We start from the raw sequence: 13,662 nt of genomic DNA, 5'->3' as shown, positions 1-13,662 counted from the left end.
GTGGCCCGTCGTTAAGCGATTAGTCGTTAAAGGGGATGGTCGTTAAGAGGGGTTCTACTGTATTACATATATAGTGGGTTCATTTGAGACACACACGGGGTAACTAAATACGTACCACGTGTTAACTATATCGTGGTAACCACCACGGGGTAACTGTATAACTGGGTCAGGTCAGTTAACACACTGCCTGACCCACGATGCCGAGCGTGAAGATCGGAGACCGAAGAGACATAGCACGGCGGGTTCCATTCCAGAAGACAGCCCTGATTGGCTCTCGGGACCTCCCTTTTATGCCCCTGACTCCTTCCAGAAGGTTCTGGCCCATACACCACGTGTCCCTCTCGCCACCTTTGGCCCACATTCTTACCCTGTCCTGGTCACGTGCCCTCTTGGGTTCAACCAGACTGTCACGTCCTCAACACCAGAACCATGCCCCCTAGGGCCCCCTTCCATGTCATAACATACTCTGGTGTCAGAGAGAGGCTCTAACACCCGCAGTTCCACTCTTCTATCAGTAGCTAGCACTAAACGCCGTAGTGACCCAATATACATCACTACACATAGGTAAATTAAATATGAAAGTTTATCTTGTCATCATTATTTATTATTTTTCCTGGTGTTCCCACTCATGTAAACCACATCACTTTTGAGAACCTAATTTAAAACTCCAAATTATCGCCTTCTAATTGAACAAATTAAAGCTTAGTAAAACAATGTGACGTGTTTTTGTGTTACAATAACTCTAAATTAACTTCTGTTGAAACCACTCTGAATTTGGACAACTGTGGGTGGTTAAGGCATGCTTCACAGGTTTCAGTGTTGAAGGAATAGGAGAAAGGAAATTCTTATTGCCGGTGCCTCTCGCCAAACCGCTGCCGCTTCCGCCATCGCATTTTGGTTCAGCAGCACGATGAACGAGGGAGAGGAGGGCGTGGAGGAGCTGCTCGGATACCCACTGGGCACCAAGGTGCGCGTCAAATACGGCAGAGGCAAGAGCCTCAAGATCTACGAGGCGATCATCAAGGACGTGGACACGGAGGGCGAAGAGGACACTGACGTCATCTACCTGGTGCACTACTACGGCTGGAACGTCAGGTCTGGTCCCCAGCCTCCACAGAGACGTGTTATTTTCACTGCACACATGCTTATTTATTCCCTTTGACCTGTGTATTTTAAAGGTGAAGAAATCATAACGGTAATACAGATTTTTTGGTTAGATCGCGTAGATATAAATGCGTCGTTAAATCTGCCATCACCCGACACATATTTACGTGATCTAAACGAAAAACCTCTATTATGGATAATATTGGTCACGAAAGTCTACCTGTCAAACAAATCATAACGGCTAATGCTACTGATGCCACCACACCTCTTCATCGATTCCTTTGTGCAAAAGGTTGCAAAGTTAGCACTCATTCTTCAAGATGACTGGTTGTCCAGTAATGGCTGATTATATATGTTAGCCATTTATTCTCACAACTTCTCATTCTCTCAATCCAATGTTTTGGCGTAATCAAATACATGAACCTTGGTTAGTTGACCACAGGACATTTTTGCAACTGTGTCTTATGACAAGATGAAATGGTCTTGTCTGTGTTTTAACACTAACTGAAATTGTGACAGTTTGGTTAAGATAGGTTAGAGCCTAGGTGAAAGTGAGTGATCCAACCTCCAGCATCATACACCCACAGACATTATTTATCGACACAAACACGATTCAATGGATTACCCCCAAAAAAAATCAATCGCAATGACTATTTTGAGACTGTAGAACTCGTTTAAGAAATGTCTTTCCCTGACTCCTGTAGGTATGACGAATGGGTAAAGGAGGATCGAATCATAAGACCGGTGGACAAAAACATACCTAAAATCAAGCACAGGAGAAAAACTAAGGTATTTTTTTGATTTTTATTAATACATAACTGTACTTTTATTGCTTGATATTTGAAGGTGCTCTTATTGGCTAATTTGAGTTTGTTTTATTAATGTGCTCCAATGCAGCATCACCAAATAATTTTTTGAAGTTGGTTAATTTTACAGAGTGGTGCTGTTAACCAAGAATAATTAAGAAAAACATTAGAAAAATTACATAGTAATTTTAAAATAATCAGAAATGTGCAATGAAGTCTCTGTTAAAATTCTGTAAACCAGAACAAAGCAGACCGGGACAAGGCGGAGGCCTTGAGGAAAGAGGAGAAAAGACAGGAGCCTGGTGTGGGCCGTGGGAGGCGTGGGCCGGTTTCCGGGAAGTCCCCACCCGGCTGCATCACCCCTCCTCTACGCGGAGGCCACCGTGGTGGGCACACCGGAACCGGGCGCGGCGGCCACCGCACCACGCGCAGCGGTGTGTCTCCGCTTACCAATGGGCACGAGGGTACGTGGAAAACGCCTTGGCCGCCTGCGTGAGCACACCACCTCACTTCCACACTCTTGCTGGACATTCCTCTGCTGATGTAATGTGGAAGTCGCGCAAGGCCTTCGATTATGTGGATGTCAACACAGATTTTACGTTTGTGTGCGCGATAATGTTTTCCAGGCCATATGCATTTAGTAATGGGGTAAATGTTCAATTTTTTCGAGCTTTGTCATCTGGTCCAGGAGGGGGGCGGCGGCTACATTACTATCAGGGTAGTACACATTCAAATGTATGGATTTGAATGAGAGCTCTGCGGCTGGACATGGACTGAGTTGTTCACATGGGATATAAAATAGAGGAAGGAGGAGAAGAGGCAGGAGCCGGGCGTTAGCCTTGGGGAGGTGTGGGCCTTAGTGACGGTATTGAGATTCACATCAAATAGCTGAATTCTTATAAATATAGTATACTGAATTTTAATACCAACAAATATTTATTTTTCAGATATGATGAATATTATGCGTTTACAGACACAGTATTCTGTGATTTTTTTTTTGTGTTGTGATGCCATTTTAAACATTTTTTCAGGCATGCAACGCAGACACACACGTAGAAGTTCTGGTGTTGGGGACTTTGACAAGAAGTCTGATGGTTAGTCACTCATGCATTTAACTTTGTAAAGGTGAAAAACCACTAGTTACTGGGGTTTTATCTTTCTGGTAAGGTGAGCCTCACAAGATACTTTGTGCCCAACTTGATTCACGATTTAAGCTGTGGTGTGATTCACTTAATTGGTGGTATTTGCTATGGTGAATGTTGAACTAGCGGAGGATATTTTTCTCATTGCAGCTTCCAACAACTTCTCAAGTGATAGTGAAATGGACGATGAGAGTTCTTCAAACAGCTCTGAGCGGCAGGAGATGGACGACGGTTTTGCAACAAGTCCCGACGCCACGATAGAAAAGGAGTCCGACGAGGGTGCCGAGGAGAGCGATGTGCTGGTGTTGCTTGTTACGTCGCCGTCACAGGAGGAGCACGTGGTGGACAAGGATGAGACAAAGCCAGCGAAGTCAGCAGTGCCACAAGATGCAAAGGAATTGGGAGCTGTGGCACAACAGAGCAGCCCGAGGCAGCAGCAGCAGAATGACAAACTGCAGAAACAGCAGCAGCAGGACCAGCAGCAGAAACAGCTGAAGCAGAAACAGCAACAACTGCAACAGAAGCAGCTTGAGCAGCAGCAGGAGGAGCAGCAGAAACAAGAGCAGGAACGCAAACAGGAGCTGCAGAAGCAGGAGATGCAGAAACAACTGGAGCAGGAGCAGAAACAACAGCAGCAACTGAAGCAGGAGCAGGAGCAGAAACAGCAGCAGCAACTGAAGCAGGAACAGGAGCAGCAACTGAAGCAGGAGCAGGAACAGGAGCAGAAACAGCAGCAACTGAAGCAGATGCAGGAGCAGGAGCAGAAACAGCAGCAGCAACTGAAGCAGAAGCAGGAGCAGAAACAGCAGCAACTGGAGCAGGAGCAGAAGCAGGAGCAGGAGAAGAAACAGCAGCAACTGAAGCAGGAGCAGGAGCAGAAACAGCAGCAACTGAAGCAAGAGCAGAAGCAACAGGAGCAGAAACAGCAACTATTGAAGCAAGAGCAGAAGCAGCAAGAACAGAAGCAGCAAGAACAGAAACAGCAGGAACAGAAGCAGCAGGAACAGAAACAGCAACTGAAGCAAGAGCAGAAGCAGCAGGAACAGAAACAGCAACTATTGAAGCAAGAACAGAAGCAGCAAGAACAGAAGCAGCAAGAACAGAAGCAGCAGGAACAGAAGCAGCAGGAACAAAAGCAGCAGGAACAAAAGCAGCAGGACCAAAAGCAGCAGGAACAGAAGCAGCAGGAACAGAAGCAGCAGGAACAGAAGCAGCAGGAACAGAAGCAGCAGGATCAGAAGCAGCAGGAACTGAAGCAGGCACAGAAGCAACAGCAGCAAATAAAGCATGAGCAGAAGCAGCAGGAGCAGAAACAGCAGCAGCAACTGAAGCAGGAACAGAAACAGCAACAGCAGCTACTAAAGCAGGAGCAGAAACAGCAGCAGCAACAATTGAAGCAGGAGCAGAAACAGCAGCAACAACTGAAGCAGGAGCAGAAACAGCAGCAGCAGCAACTGAAACAGGAGCAGAAACATCAGCAGCAGCAACTAAAGCAGGAGCAGAAACAGCAGCAGCAACAATTGAAACAGGAGCAGAAACAGCAGCAGCAGCTGAAGCAAGAGCAGGAGCACAAACAGCAGCCGAAGGCACATCAACTACCGCTACAGCAACAACAAAAGCAAGAAAGTGTCACGGGTGAACTTCAGCTCTCTCCAGCTAAAGAACCTGAGAAAGCAGCTGTCACTGGGCCAAAGTCAAGGGTCAGGAAGGAGCGCACTAAGCCGGATTCCGTCATGGAGGTGCTGGAGCCAGCACTGCCAGTCCTCGTCGTGTCGAGCGAGGAGGCGTCTGACTCGGGGGAAGAACGGAGGGTAAGCACGGAGACCGATGGGGAGGGCTGCCTGTTGGCTGTTCCCAGTGGGGAGACTCCTGCCTCTGAGGAGCGATCCTCGTTTCAGTTGGCGCCGAAGAAGCCGGAGGAGCCAGAGGAAGTTTCGGAGCCCGGTGTTCAAAAGCCACAGAAAATGGTGACAAAACGGCGCAGCCCTCGCAGGTCGAGCACGTCCAGCAGTCAAGACAAGAAAGTGAAACTGGAAAAGGAGCATGAGGAGCCCGCTGAGCCCATGCAGGTGCAGGAAACGAAGGATGTTACAAGTCCAGAGCCTACCTCAAAGGGCATTGAGGTAGTTTCAGCACCTTGTGCGAGAAGGGAATTGGTCTCTGAAAGGCTTGTAGACAAATCATCTCTAACTACAGTGGAGCTACCTGACACCGCCATAAGGCCGGCACGGACAAAGGAAGAGGAGGAGAGGGAGCAGGATAATCTTGTCTCGCAAACGTTGATGGAGATATCCATGTCGGAAGCACCTCGGCAGGAAGTAGCAATGGGCCGGTCTGACACACGGAGCGGTTTAGAGAGGCCTTCTAGTAGCCCCCTGGCAACACCGCTGCAGAGTTCCGCCTCGGCGTTTAGAGAGTCCATGCCTGCTGTTTCGGCCTCCCCACCGGTTTCCTCATCCCCTGGCACTCCGTTTCTCACTCCGCTCAGCACCCAGTTTAGTACCCCCTTCAGCACGCCTCTTACCTCTCCACCAAGCACATCTCTTGGCACTGCCCGCAGCATGCACCCTGGCACACTCACCAGCACACCGCGTGGTACCACGCACAGTGCCCCACGCGGCACTCTATTCGGCCCCCGTTCCGGGACTCCACTCGGCTCGTTACTTGGCAGCCCGCGTGGTCCTCCCCGCGCCTCCCCACGAAGCCTTGCTCGTAGTGTCGCTATGAGTCCGTCCCTGAGCCCTCGTCTACCAGGCCCTATGACTCCTTGCCTACCCTCATCCGTGGCCCCAATTTTCACTCCTCCCATGGTCCCGTCGCTCGTTTCTTCAATTCACTCCCCTATGACTGCCCCATTGGGTCCCAGGATGGGTCCTCGCTTTGCCTCGCCAACGTCCTCGCCTCCGTCTACTTCCTTCTCGTCGGCCACAGCACCCTCTCCCGCTTTGGCTCCTCCGTCGACACCTTTGGCCCCTCTGCCACCACCGCCGCTGCCACCTGCGGCTATTCCTGCCGCCCCCGCGAGGACATCGTCGGATGAGAGCCGGAGCTCGCCGAGCGGGAGCGGGACGGCTGCACATGTGGGCAGCCTTGCAGCATCACAGGGCACGCCCTCTGAAGGCAATGCCTCGCCCACCTCCTTCGATGAAAGCGTCAGCAATGGAGGCGGTGGCGGAGGCGGGTCCAGTTCTGCGGATCATAAGGACCGAGGTACGCATCACTGTACAGTAGAACCCCTCTTAACGACCACCCAATGTTAACGACGGGCCACCCGAGAGCCCAATGTGTTCACTTACTGGTCATTCCCCTGTTAATGACGGGCTGTTGTAGGTACAGTGAATATGAATTAATATATTTAATAACCATGTTTCTTGTAATATTATGGGGTTCATAATGTTAGTATCTTTATGTATTAATATCTATTGTTTAAATATTCTAAAGTACTTTTTTGGGTGAAAATGGTAACTTTCGATGCTGCTATCTTAACGAATTAAGCCTTTACCGTGTATTTTCTATCCTGTCGTTAAGAGGGGTTCTACTGTAATTGCTTTTGTCTTGCGGTACATGTCACCGCTTCTGCACAAGCTGCTAGAACCCGCATTGGTTTATTTGTTAGTAATTATTATTGTGATCTGCAGGATCACTGGTTAAAAACCCAGCGTAGAGCTATGGACTTCTAAATCAAGTTTATACATTATTGTTGCACTTGTATACCAAGGAATGCTTCACGCCATATCAAGGCACTATTTCAGGAGGGTCTTGTCAAGTTCTCACGCTAAAAGATATCTTGCTCTGTGTAATCCCAATTTAGTAATATGCGGATAATTTTGCAGCATTGGGATGTTTGGCCAATACCAATTAGATTGCTTTTTTTTAGCTATGGGAGTAAATTGGAGAACCCAAATAAAACCAACGCAGAACAAGGGCGAAACTTACAAACTCCAAAATATAGGCTTTACATTCTTCAAGGATAGGCTATTTAATTGTTTATTCGAACGTTATTGTTTCGATAATTGGTTCTTTACCCTTCTATCCCCATAGCGTTATTGTTTCGTTGTATTTTTTGGTTGTGCCAGGCTTGAAGAGATTACATGCCACACCCAGCGGGGGAACCACCAAAAAGCACAAGAGGAACCATAAACGTGCCAGTGCTAGCCACAAGAAGGACAAGCATGAAGCAGGTGAAGTAGTTTCCATGACTTCGCTGTGAACTGTAAAATATAAAAATCCTGCATATGTGTACTATACTGTGTACACAAGTGCCAGATTCACATTTTTTTACTGTTATTTTTTGTATAATTTCAAAGAATTATTGCTGAAGTTTCCATTACCAACAATGTTGAATATCATCAATGCTTATACTTCAGATTATTAATCTAGCCCTTCAAGGTTCATCATTGTTAGCTGCAGGGATACCATAATTTAAAACAACGAAAATAAAAATCTGACGTTCAGTGTCAGTATCCATGTTATCTATGTGAATAAATCTTTCTCTTGGCACGAGCCACCAATGTCAAGATAATACAATTTTCCAACAGGCATCTCTGGAGGCGCCAATACCACATTTTGAAGCAGGTGAAAGTTCATATCAAGTACCGTCTGTAAAGTTTTGCTACAGGGTTATCAGAATTTTAAGCGATTATGAATGTGTGTGGAACAGGTCACAGCAGTGACAGTGAGGACCTCCCAGCACTGAGCACTGGCAAGGTCTCATCACAGGCCAGCCACCATGGCACGCGGTCTCCCCGTGGCACCAAGTCTCCTGCGCACAGCTGCCCGCCCACCAGGGCCCACGGAGAGAGTCGCGTGGCCTGTAGCCCCCCTCGGGCTGGCAGGTGGACCCTACTGCCCGGTAAGCACCGTCTGTTGTTAGGGCACTGCTTGGGAAGACTTCAGTTGAATTGTGGACACTGCTATATAGGCTACATGCGTACCTTGAATCATATTGGATAAAAGACGAAGGAAATTCAAACTGTAGGAGTAGGGCATTATGGGAGGATAGCACAAGGACCATGAACTTCGACAACAACCACCCCCATCACTAGCACATGGTGTAAGGGGTGGCAGAGAGAGAAATAATGTTTGTCGAGACAGATTGAGAGAGACGAGACAGAGCAAGGTATAAAGGGATTCGTCTATTTCTCGTAAATTGTGTCCCAATTTATTTCACAGTACTTCACATTTGTCGGTGTGATTTAAAGGGGGAACATCTTTTCTAGCCTCTTGTGATGGAGACCCCTGCCCACTATAGCTACTTAGGTACTAAAGTTCCTCATGATTCTTTTCGACATCAAGACAGTGCTCCATTAAAGAAGTATTCTTGTCTAGTACATTACAGGTTGAATTTTTTTTATTTACTGTAAAAATTAATGACACACACAAAAGAGTAATGTTATTATAAGACACCCATAGTATTACAAGTTATCTGATGCAAGAATTGTATGCAGCAGGCTTACCAAAGTTATATGAAATCACGTGTTATTATTTAAACATTCCACATTTTATAAATGTACATGGTTAACTATGTGAGATTGGGAGTTCCCACATAAAATTTCCTTAAACCAGCATTCTAAATTGTAACAATGCCATGCAAAGCATGTGCTTTGTAATCCGTATAAAGTACTGGAATTTGAAACTGGTGCGTGCTTCCTCCGCGCTCCCCCGGGTACTGCTGGTGGAGACTTGTCGAGCCTTGCGCCTCCGGAGCGGATCGTGGTGCTGCAGGACAAGCTGCAGGAGATCCGCCGCTGCTACATGTCCCTTAAATCCGAAGTGGCCACCATCGACCGCCGCCGCAAGAAAAACAAGAGGAAGGAGCGTGAGGGTGAGTCTTAATCTCTTTTCCCCCACTGCAACCAAGCAGCGCCGTGACCCGTAAGGTAGCCCGGCGCGGCTCACAAGCCTGTTTTTCCACTGCAGGAATCCCGAGCCGTGCCACTGACATCGCATAGTGAATGAGTCGAGTTGCGTGTAGATGTTGCACGTAATGCTGTTTTCTCACGGTACACACTCGGCGACCGATGTCACATACAACGAACCAGGCCGTGCTTGGCTTCGAGCCAGATTCAGATGTCTTGTGAGTCCACGTATCACCATTTGGTTTTGGCTCAACACAGCAAATAGCCAGTGGAAAACCATTCGTATGACGCGCTGGCTCGGCTTCGATGTTGTTGGTGTAAAAAGGGTTGGAGTGACTTCTGCGCCATCCCCCGCGCACTTCGCTTTCTGGGTTGCAGTCAGTGGCACGCTTGTGGAACCATTGCACCCCCCCCCTCCGCTGCTCACTGAAGGACCTTAGCTTACGGCAGTACTGTATTTGCACAGGCTTAGTACAATGCTGCATCTGTAAGTGGCAGCAAGTGATTACGACTCTTGGTGTTTAATGTCCAGATTATTATATTAACCTGTATATCGTCAATTCTAACAATCCCTTTTTTGAAATATACAGTTTTAGTCTTTCGAATGAAACTTTACATGTAACATACAGACTGGAATAAAATCATAAGATATTTACTTAATTTACATTTAAATTAAAACTCAATTCACAGCCACATCCATTCAGCCTTCCTTCGAAGGTCAGTCATTTGTTAATGTGGGCATTTGAAGCTTTTGACTTTTCTTTTATTAGTTTATTTGGGGTTGGAAGTTGGTAAGTAGTTAATGCTAAAGTATTCCAAGTAATTCTACAGTCAAGTAAAGGATAGTTTAGTCACCAATAGAAGGACTGTTTGATCTGTCAAATTTGAGTACAGCGAATAGGAGGCATGCAGCAATAGGAAAAGGTGGCCACAGTTCTAAAAACTTTGTTTATCATACGATTTCATTTTACCACTATGTGTAATGTCACAGCCGCCCAAGACATTCGATTTTATCAATTGGAGCTGCCTTGTTTGTGTTTGCATGCGACAGCCACAGCAACGACGGCGACATCCTCTGGATCAGGCTCCGAGTCGACTCTGGGCTCTGTGTCTCCAGCCCAGAACACGGTCCCGGTGGAGTGCAGGTGACCAGCCCTGCTCACCCGGCATCCTGGCAGCTGTCACGCATCCACACGCATTCAGTCCTGTGATCCTGAAATCCTGTTAACGAGGGAAGAGAAGGTGACGAGATTGGAGAGAGGTGGAGACTGAGGGTGAGAAAGTGTCGGGGAACAAAACCACCGCTTCCTCTGCCAAACAGCGAGAGTGGATGCAGACCTCGAAACCAGCACATGCTCACACGAGCCAAACACTGCACAAAGTGCCCCTTCTGGTATAAGACTCGTTCAGAAATTTTAGGGATTTCATTTTTTCACTTTTTTGGTTTCTTTTTACTGCTGTTACTATTGAAAGTAGTTCTAAATCTCCGGCTGATCTTGTTGGCACAATGGTGCTCTTTTTGAGGCTACATTTCTTATTCTGTGACAGTTCTGCAAATTGTGCATTTTCATACATTGGTGATGCTCGCATTTAAATTGATACATTTGGCAGTAATAGAGCGAGCCCATTTTGCTTTATTACCATTTCCTTTGTACGAACTTTGTCAGAGAAATGTGTTCCTATATCTAGATGAAGCTGTTGGTTTCTGGTTTGGAAGGAGTTTTCTGAGCCTGCTGCATCACTCGTGCGCTGTGTTTACTTTAACCTCTCTCGGTTTCACGTGAACCTTAGGATTTCAGCATTTCTAACAAGAAACGTATTGTAAATGTCTAGGATGAAAGCTAAACTTTGTTGTGGAATTTTGGCAGCTTGTTCATAAGGGTGTCTTCACCAGGGTGCAAATGCACCGGCAACCTTATCATGGGCCAGTTTTGTAAGGAGCTTCTAGTATTGCACTTAATCGAACTCTATTCCGTTTTTTGTTGATATATTTAGTAGATAGGGTGAGCTTCCTTTACAATGAATGTTAGGTGGGAGATGTATTGACCAGCAGCCACTGTTGTTCTGTGGCACAAGAGAAACAGTTCACTGCTAAGTGCTAATACATCCCACTGGGGACATTTTCATATTGCAATATGGTGTTTTAAAGCTTTTTAAAGCAGAAAGAATCTGTCTGAAAAGGTTGGAATGTACTGCATCGACGCTTCACGCTCGTCTTTTGCATTATGGCTAGCAAAATGCACTAGCTTAGCAGTTAGTACAGTACACTGTTTCTCTTTAATTACATTTTATATGAAAACAAAAGTTTTGTTTTTTATTTTTACAAAAAAATAAAATTAAAATAAAATTGAAAATTGTTTGACAAAGACGCTATTTAAGAGGTTTATAAGAGTTTCTAAACCTGAGACGTTTCTTATGTAGAGACGTGTGTTGCTGGATGATTTGAGTATATTTATTCAGATAAGATGGGCGAATAAGAGTTTTGTATTTTTTATCTATTTTAAAATTATTGCAAAGTGATGAAAATGTTTTTTTTCTGTTCCCAGAGCAGTCCTCTTTCGTCCCATAGTTTTTTTTTTCTCCTGAACAGGCGTCTCGTCGTAAGCCGCTAATCTGTTTAATCCAAGCTGCCCCGTTCCCCTTAGTCCTCCAGGCCACTGCCTCCTTCCTGTTCCCGAGTTGCTTATTCTTTGCTTAACTTATTTCAGATTCAATTCACTGCCAAAATGACCTGCTTATAATTTGGTTCACAGTCTGCCCTAACCTGAGTTTTCGGACTTAAGGATCAATTTAACAAAAACATTTTCTTGGCTCATATTTGACATTTGTGCGCTTGTTTAATAAAGATTTTGTTTAATAAAGCTATGTCAAAATAGTGCTGCCCAGTAGTTAATCGCTGTAGTTGTACCCAGTTTGTGTTGTGTGAATTTGTATTTGTTTTTTCTCTGTATATTGAGCTGGCTTTTTGGCATTGTCAATTAATGAACATCAAACCCATCTTGTACATTTTTATTTTTCAATCTTCAGTATTTTTTCATTGTTGTACATAGCCCAACCGTAAACTACCTGGCAGTGAAAGCTTGCAATACAAAATTCATGCCCACTTTATCTCCAGTATAGAATTCTTGCAATTATGTTTTCTTCAGTGAGCTGAGCTAAACATTTTCAGTGATAATGTTCATATAAATGTCTTGGTATTGCCTGCTTTTCACTTCCAGAATTTCAATGCTTGCTGAATCCATGTGGACTACCAAGTGTTGAATTACGTTCGGTCATTTACCTTTGCCTTTTTTCTGTGCAGTGTTGTACATTAAGAATGATATCACAACAAATATAAAGCTATCAAATGTTCTTTGTTGTGTGTTCAGTCTTCGTATCAAGTTGCAGCAGAAAATTACTGACCTCAAGTCAATGGTTAGTGGTCACCTTTCCAGTCAGTTTTACAGAAACTGATTTCAGCATAAGTCATCCAGCAGAGCTTAGCAAGGGTACATGAACATGAATATGTATTTTTTGTAATAAACAACTTACAGTCAAATTATTTATTAATGTTTATTGTAACGTGTGTTCACCATAATGCCCCAAGAAATGCTCCATAAATGTGGAGCGATTTTACACGATGAAATTATTACATTTAATTGCACGTGGAATTGAAAAATGTTTATTTTTATTAAATATGATTTAGTGGTCAACCGCTGCAATATAAATTGTTGAGATATCCAAGCAAGATTCTACTGCAATTATCACTTTTTGAAATTGAAGGTTAAACAGTGTTGTGCTGGTCATCAAGACTTTGCATATAGTTTACTGTATAGTGATTGGATACTCAGTTAAATATTTAAATAAGCGTTATCTGGAAACGTTTAACAAAAGTGCCCCAAAACGAAGGCTATCTGCCAAAAAAAAGATCCCAAATTACCAAACCACAGCTTTGGCTGCTGTTGAAAAAAAAAATCTCATCACATGCTTATGAAACGATTTGTCTTTAAATAAACTCGAAAGAGCCGGCGTCGCATAACAGTCGGATAATCTCATTGCCATGTTCAAAACTTGGATGTCAAAAGAGCAAATTGAAGTTACTGTACCACGAGTTCAGACCACGCTCAAGGCAGATTATTGTGATGTGCCTCCGTAGTGAAATTTAAAAAAACAGCGCGTAGTTTTATAATAACTGATATAAGTGGTTACAACTTGAAAAGCTACTCCATTTGCAAACGTTGGTGAAGTGTTTTTGAGGTTGTCAATTTTAAAATGTATTCGAATTCCCAACCCTCTACTGCTGCTCCCCAAGCACTGGCTCTTAATTCTGTACCTTTCCGGCGAATTTTCTTGTTTCCCTGAATACCCCGTTAAATTGAGTGACAGCGGTTGGATAGGTTTGGAATAACTGATTTTTTAAATCTCGAATAGTTGCATTTAGATTAATTGAATGAAGCACAACATTTTTCTGTACTGTATATACATTAACATTTTCAAACAGGAAAAAAGCCCATTGAGATCATACGTCTGCAAGTATTTTAAAGAGCATCAACCATTCTTTATCCGCTTCTGGAGAAAACTCACTCCCAAGTCTTTTTCAAGTCTCCGACTCGTGATGCAACAATCCACGTAGCACCACCCATCTACACGAGCTGATTTTATCGCTCTAGCTCCGCTTGCTTTGACTTTGGTCACGCGCTTTCAGATGCGCTTCTGCGGCCGTCTGGAACGCTCTTCCAATATTAGGAAACCACTGGCGCGATGTACTTATAT

General features: G+C 44.8%; 1 protein-coding gene across 5 annotated transcripts in view; it reads left to right on the top strand.

Moving 5' to 3' along the window:
* Positions 1-11,785, top strand: part of ARID4A (AT-rich interaction domain 4A) — a 33,356-nt gene extending 21,571 nt beyond the window's left edge. For 2 of the 5 annotated variants that reach the window (XM_061559517.1, XM_061559514.1), the window contains exons 17-25: positions 904-1,095; positions 1,809-1,893; positions 2,152-2,374; positions 2,942-3,004; positions 3,203-6,262; positions 7,129-7,233; positions 7,713-7,904; positions 8,724-8,876; positions 9,962-11,785. In XM_061559517.1, coding sequence (XP_061415501.1) covers positions 904-1,095; positions 1,809-1,893; positions 2,152-2,374; positions 2,942-3,004; positions 3,203-6,262; positions 7,129-7,233; positions 7,713-7,904; positions 8,724-8,876; positions 9,962-10,059 — 4,171 coding nt within the window. In that variant the 3' untranslated portion in view covers positions 10,060-11,785. The remainder of the gene's footprint in view (positions 1-903; positions 1,096-1,808; positions 1,894-2,151; positions 2,375-2,941; positions 3,005-3,202; positions 6,263-7,128; positions 7,234-7,712; positions 7,905-8,723; positions 8,877-9,961) is intronic. The other 3 variants (XM_061559518.1, XM_061559515.1, XM_061559519.1) reach the window with 3 other exon arrangements.
* Positions 11,786-13,662: the final 1,877 nt, after the last annotated feature.

The sequence above is a fragment of the Lethenteron reissneri genome, chromosome 25 (genome assembly GCF_015708825.2).
Source record: "Lethenteron reissneri isolate LAM-NWPU_2019-01 chromosome 25, ASM1570882v1, whole genome shotgun sequence".
NCBI classification, from domain to species: Eukaryota; Metazoa; Chordata; class Hyperoartia; order Petromyzontiformes; family Petromyzontidae; genus Lethenteron; species Lethenteron reissneri.
The sequence above is the reverse complement of the archived record's forward strand: the minus strand, read 5'-3'. Positions and strand labels throughout refer to the sequence as shown.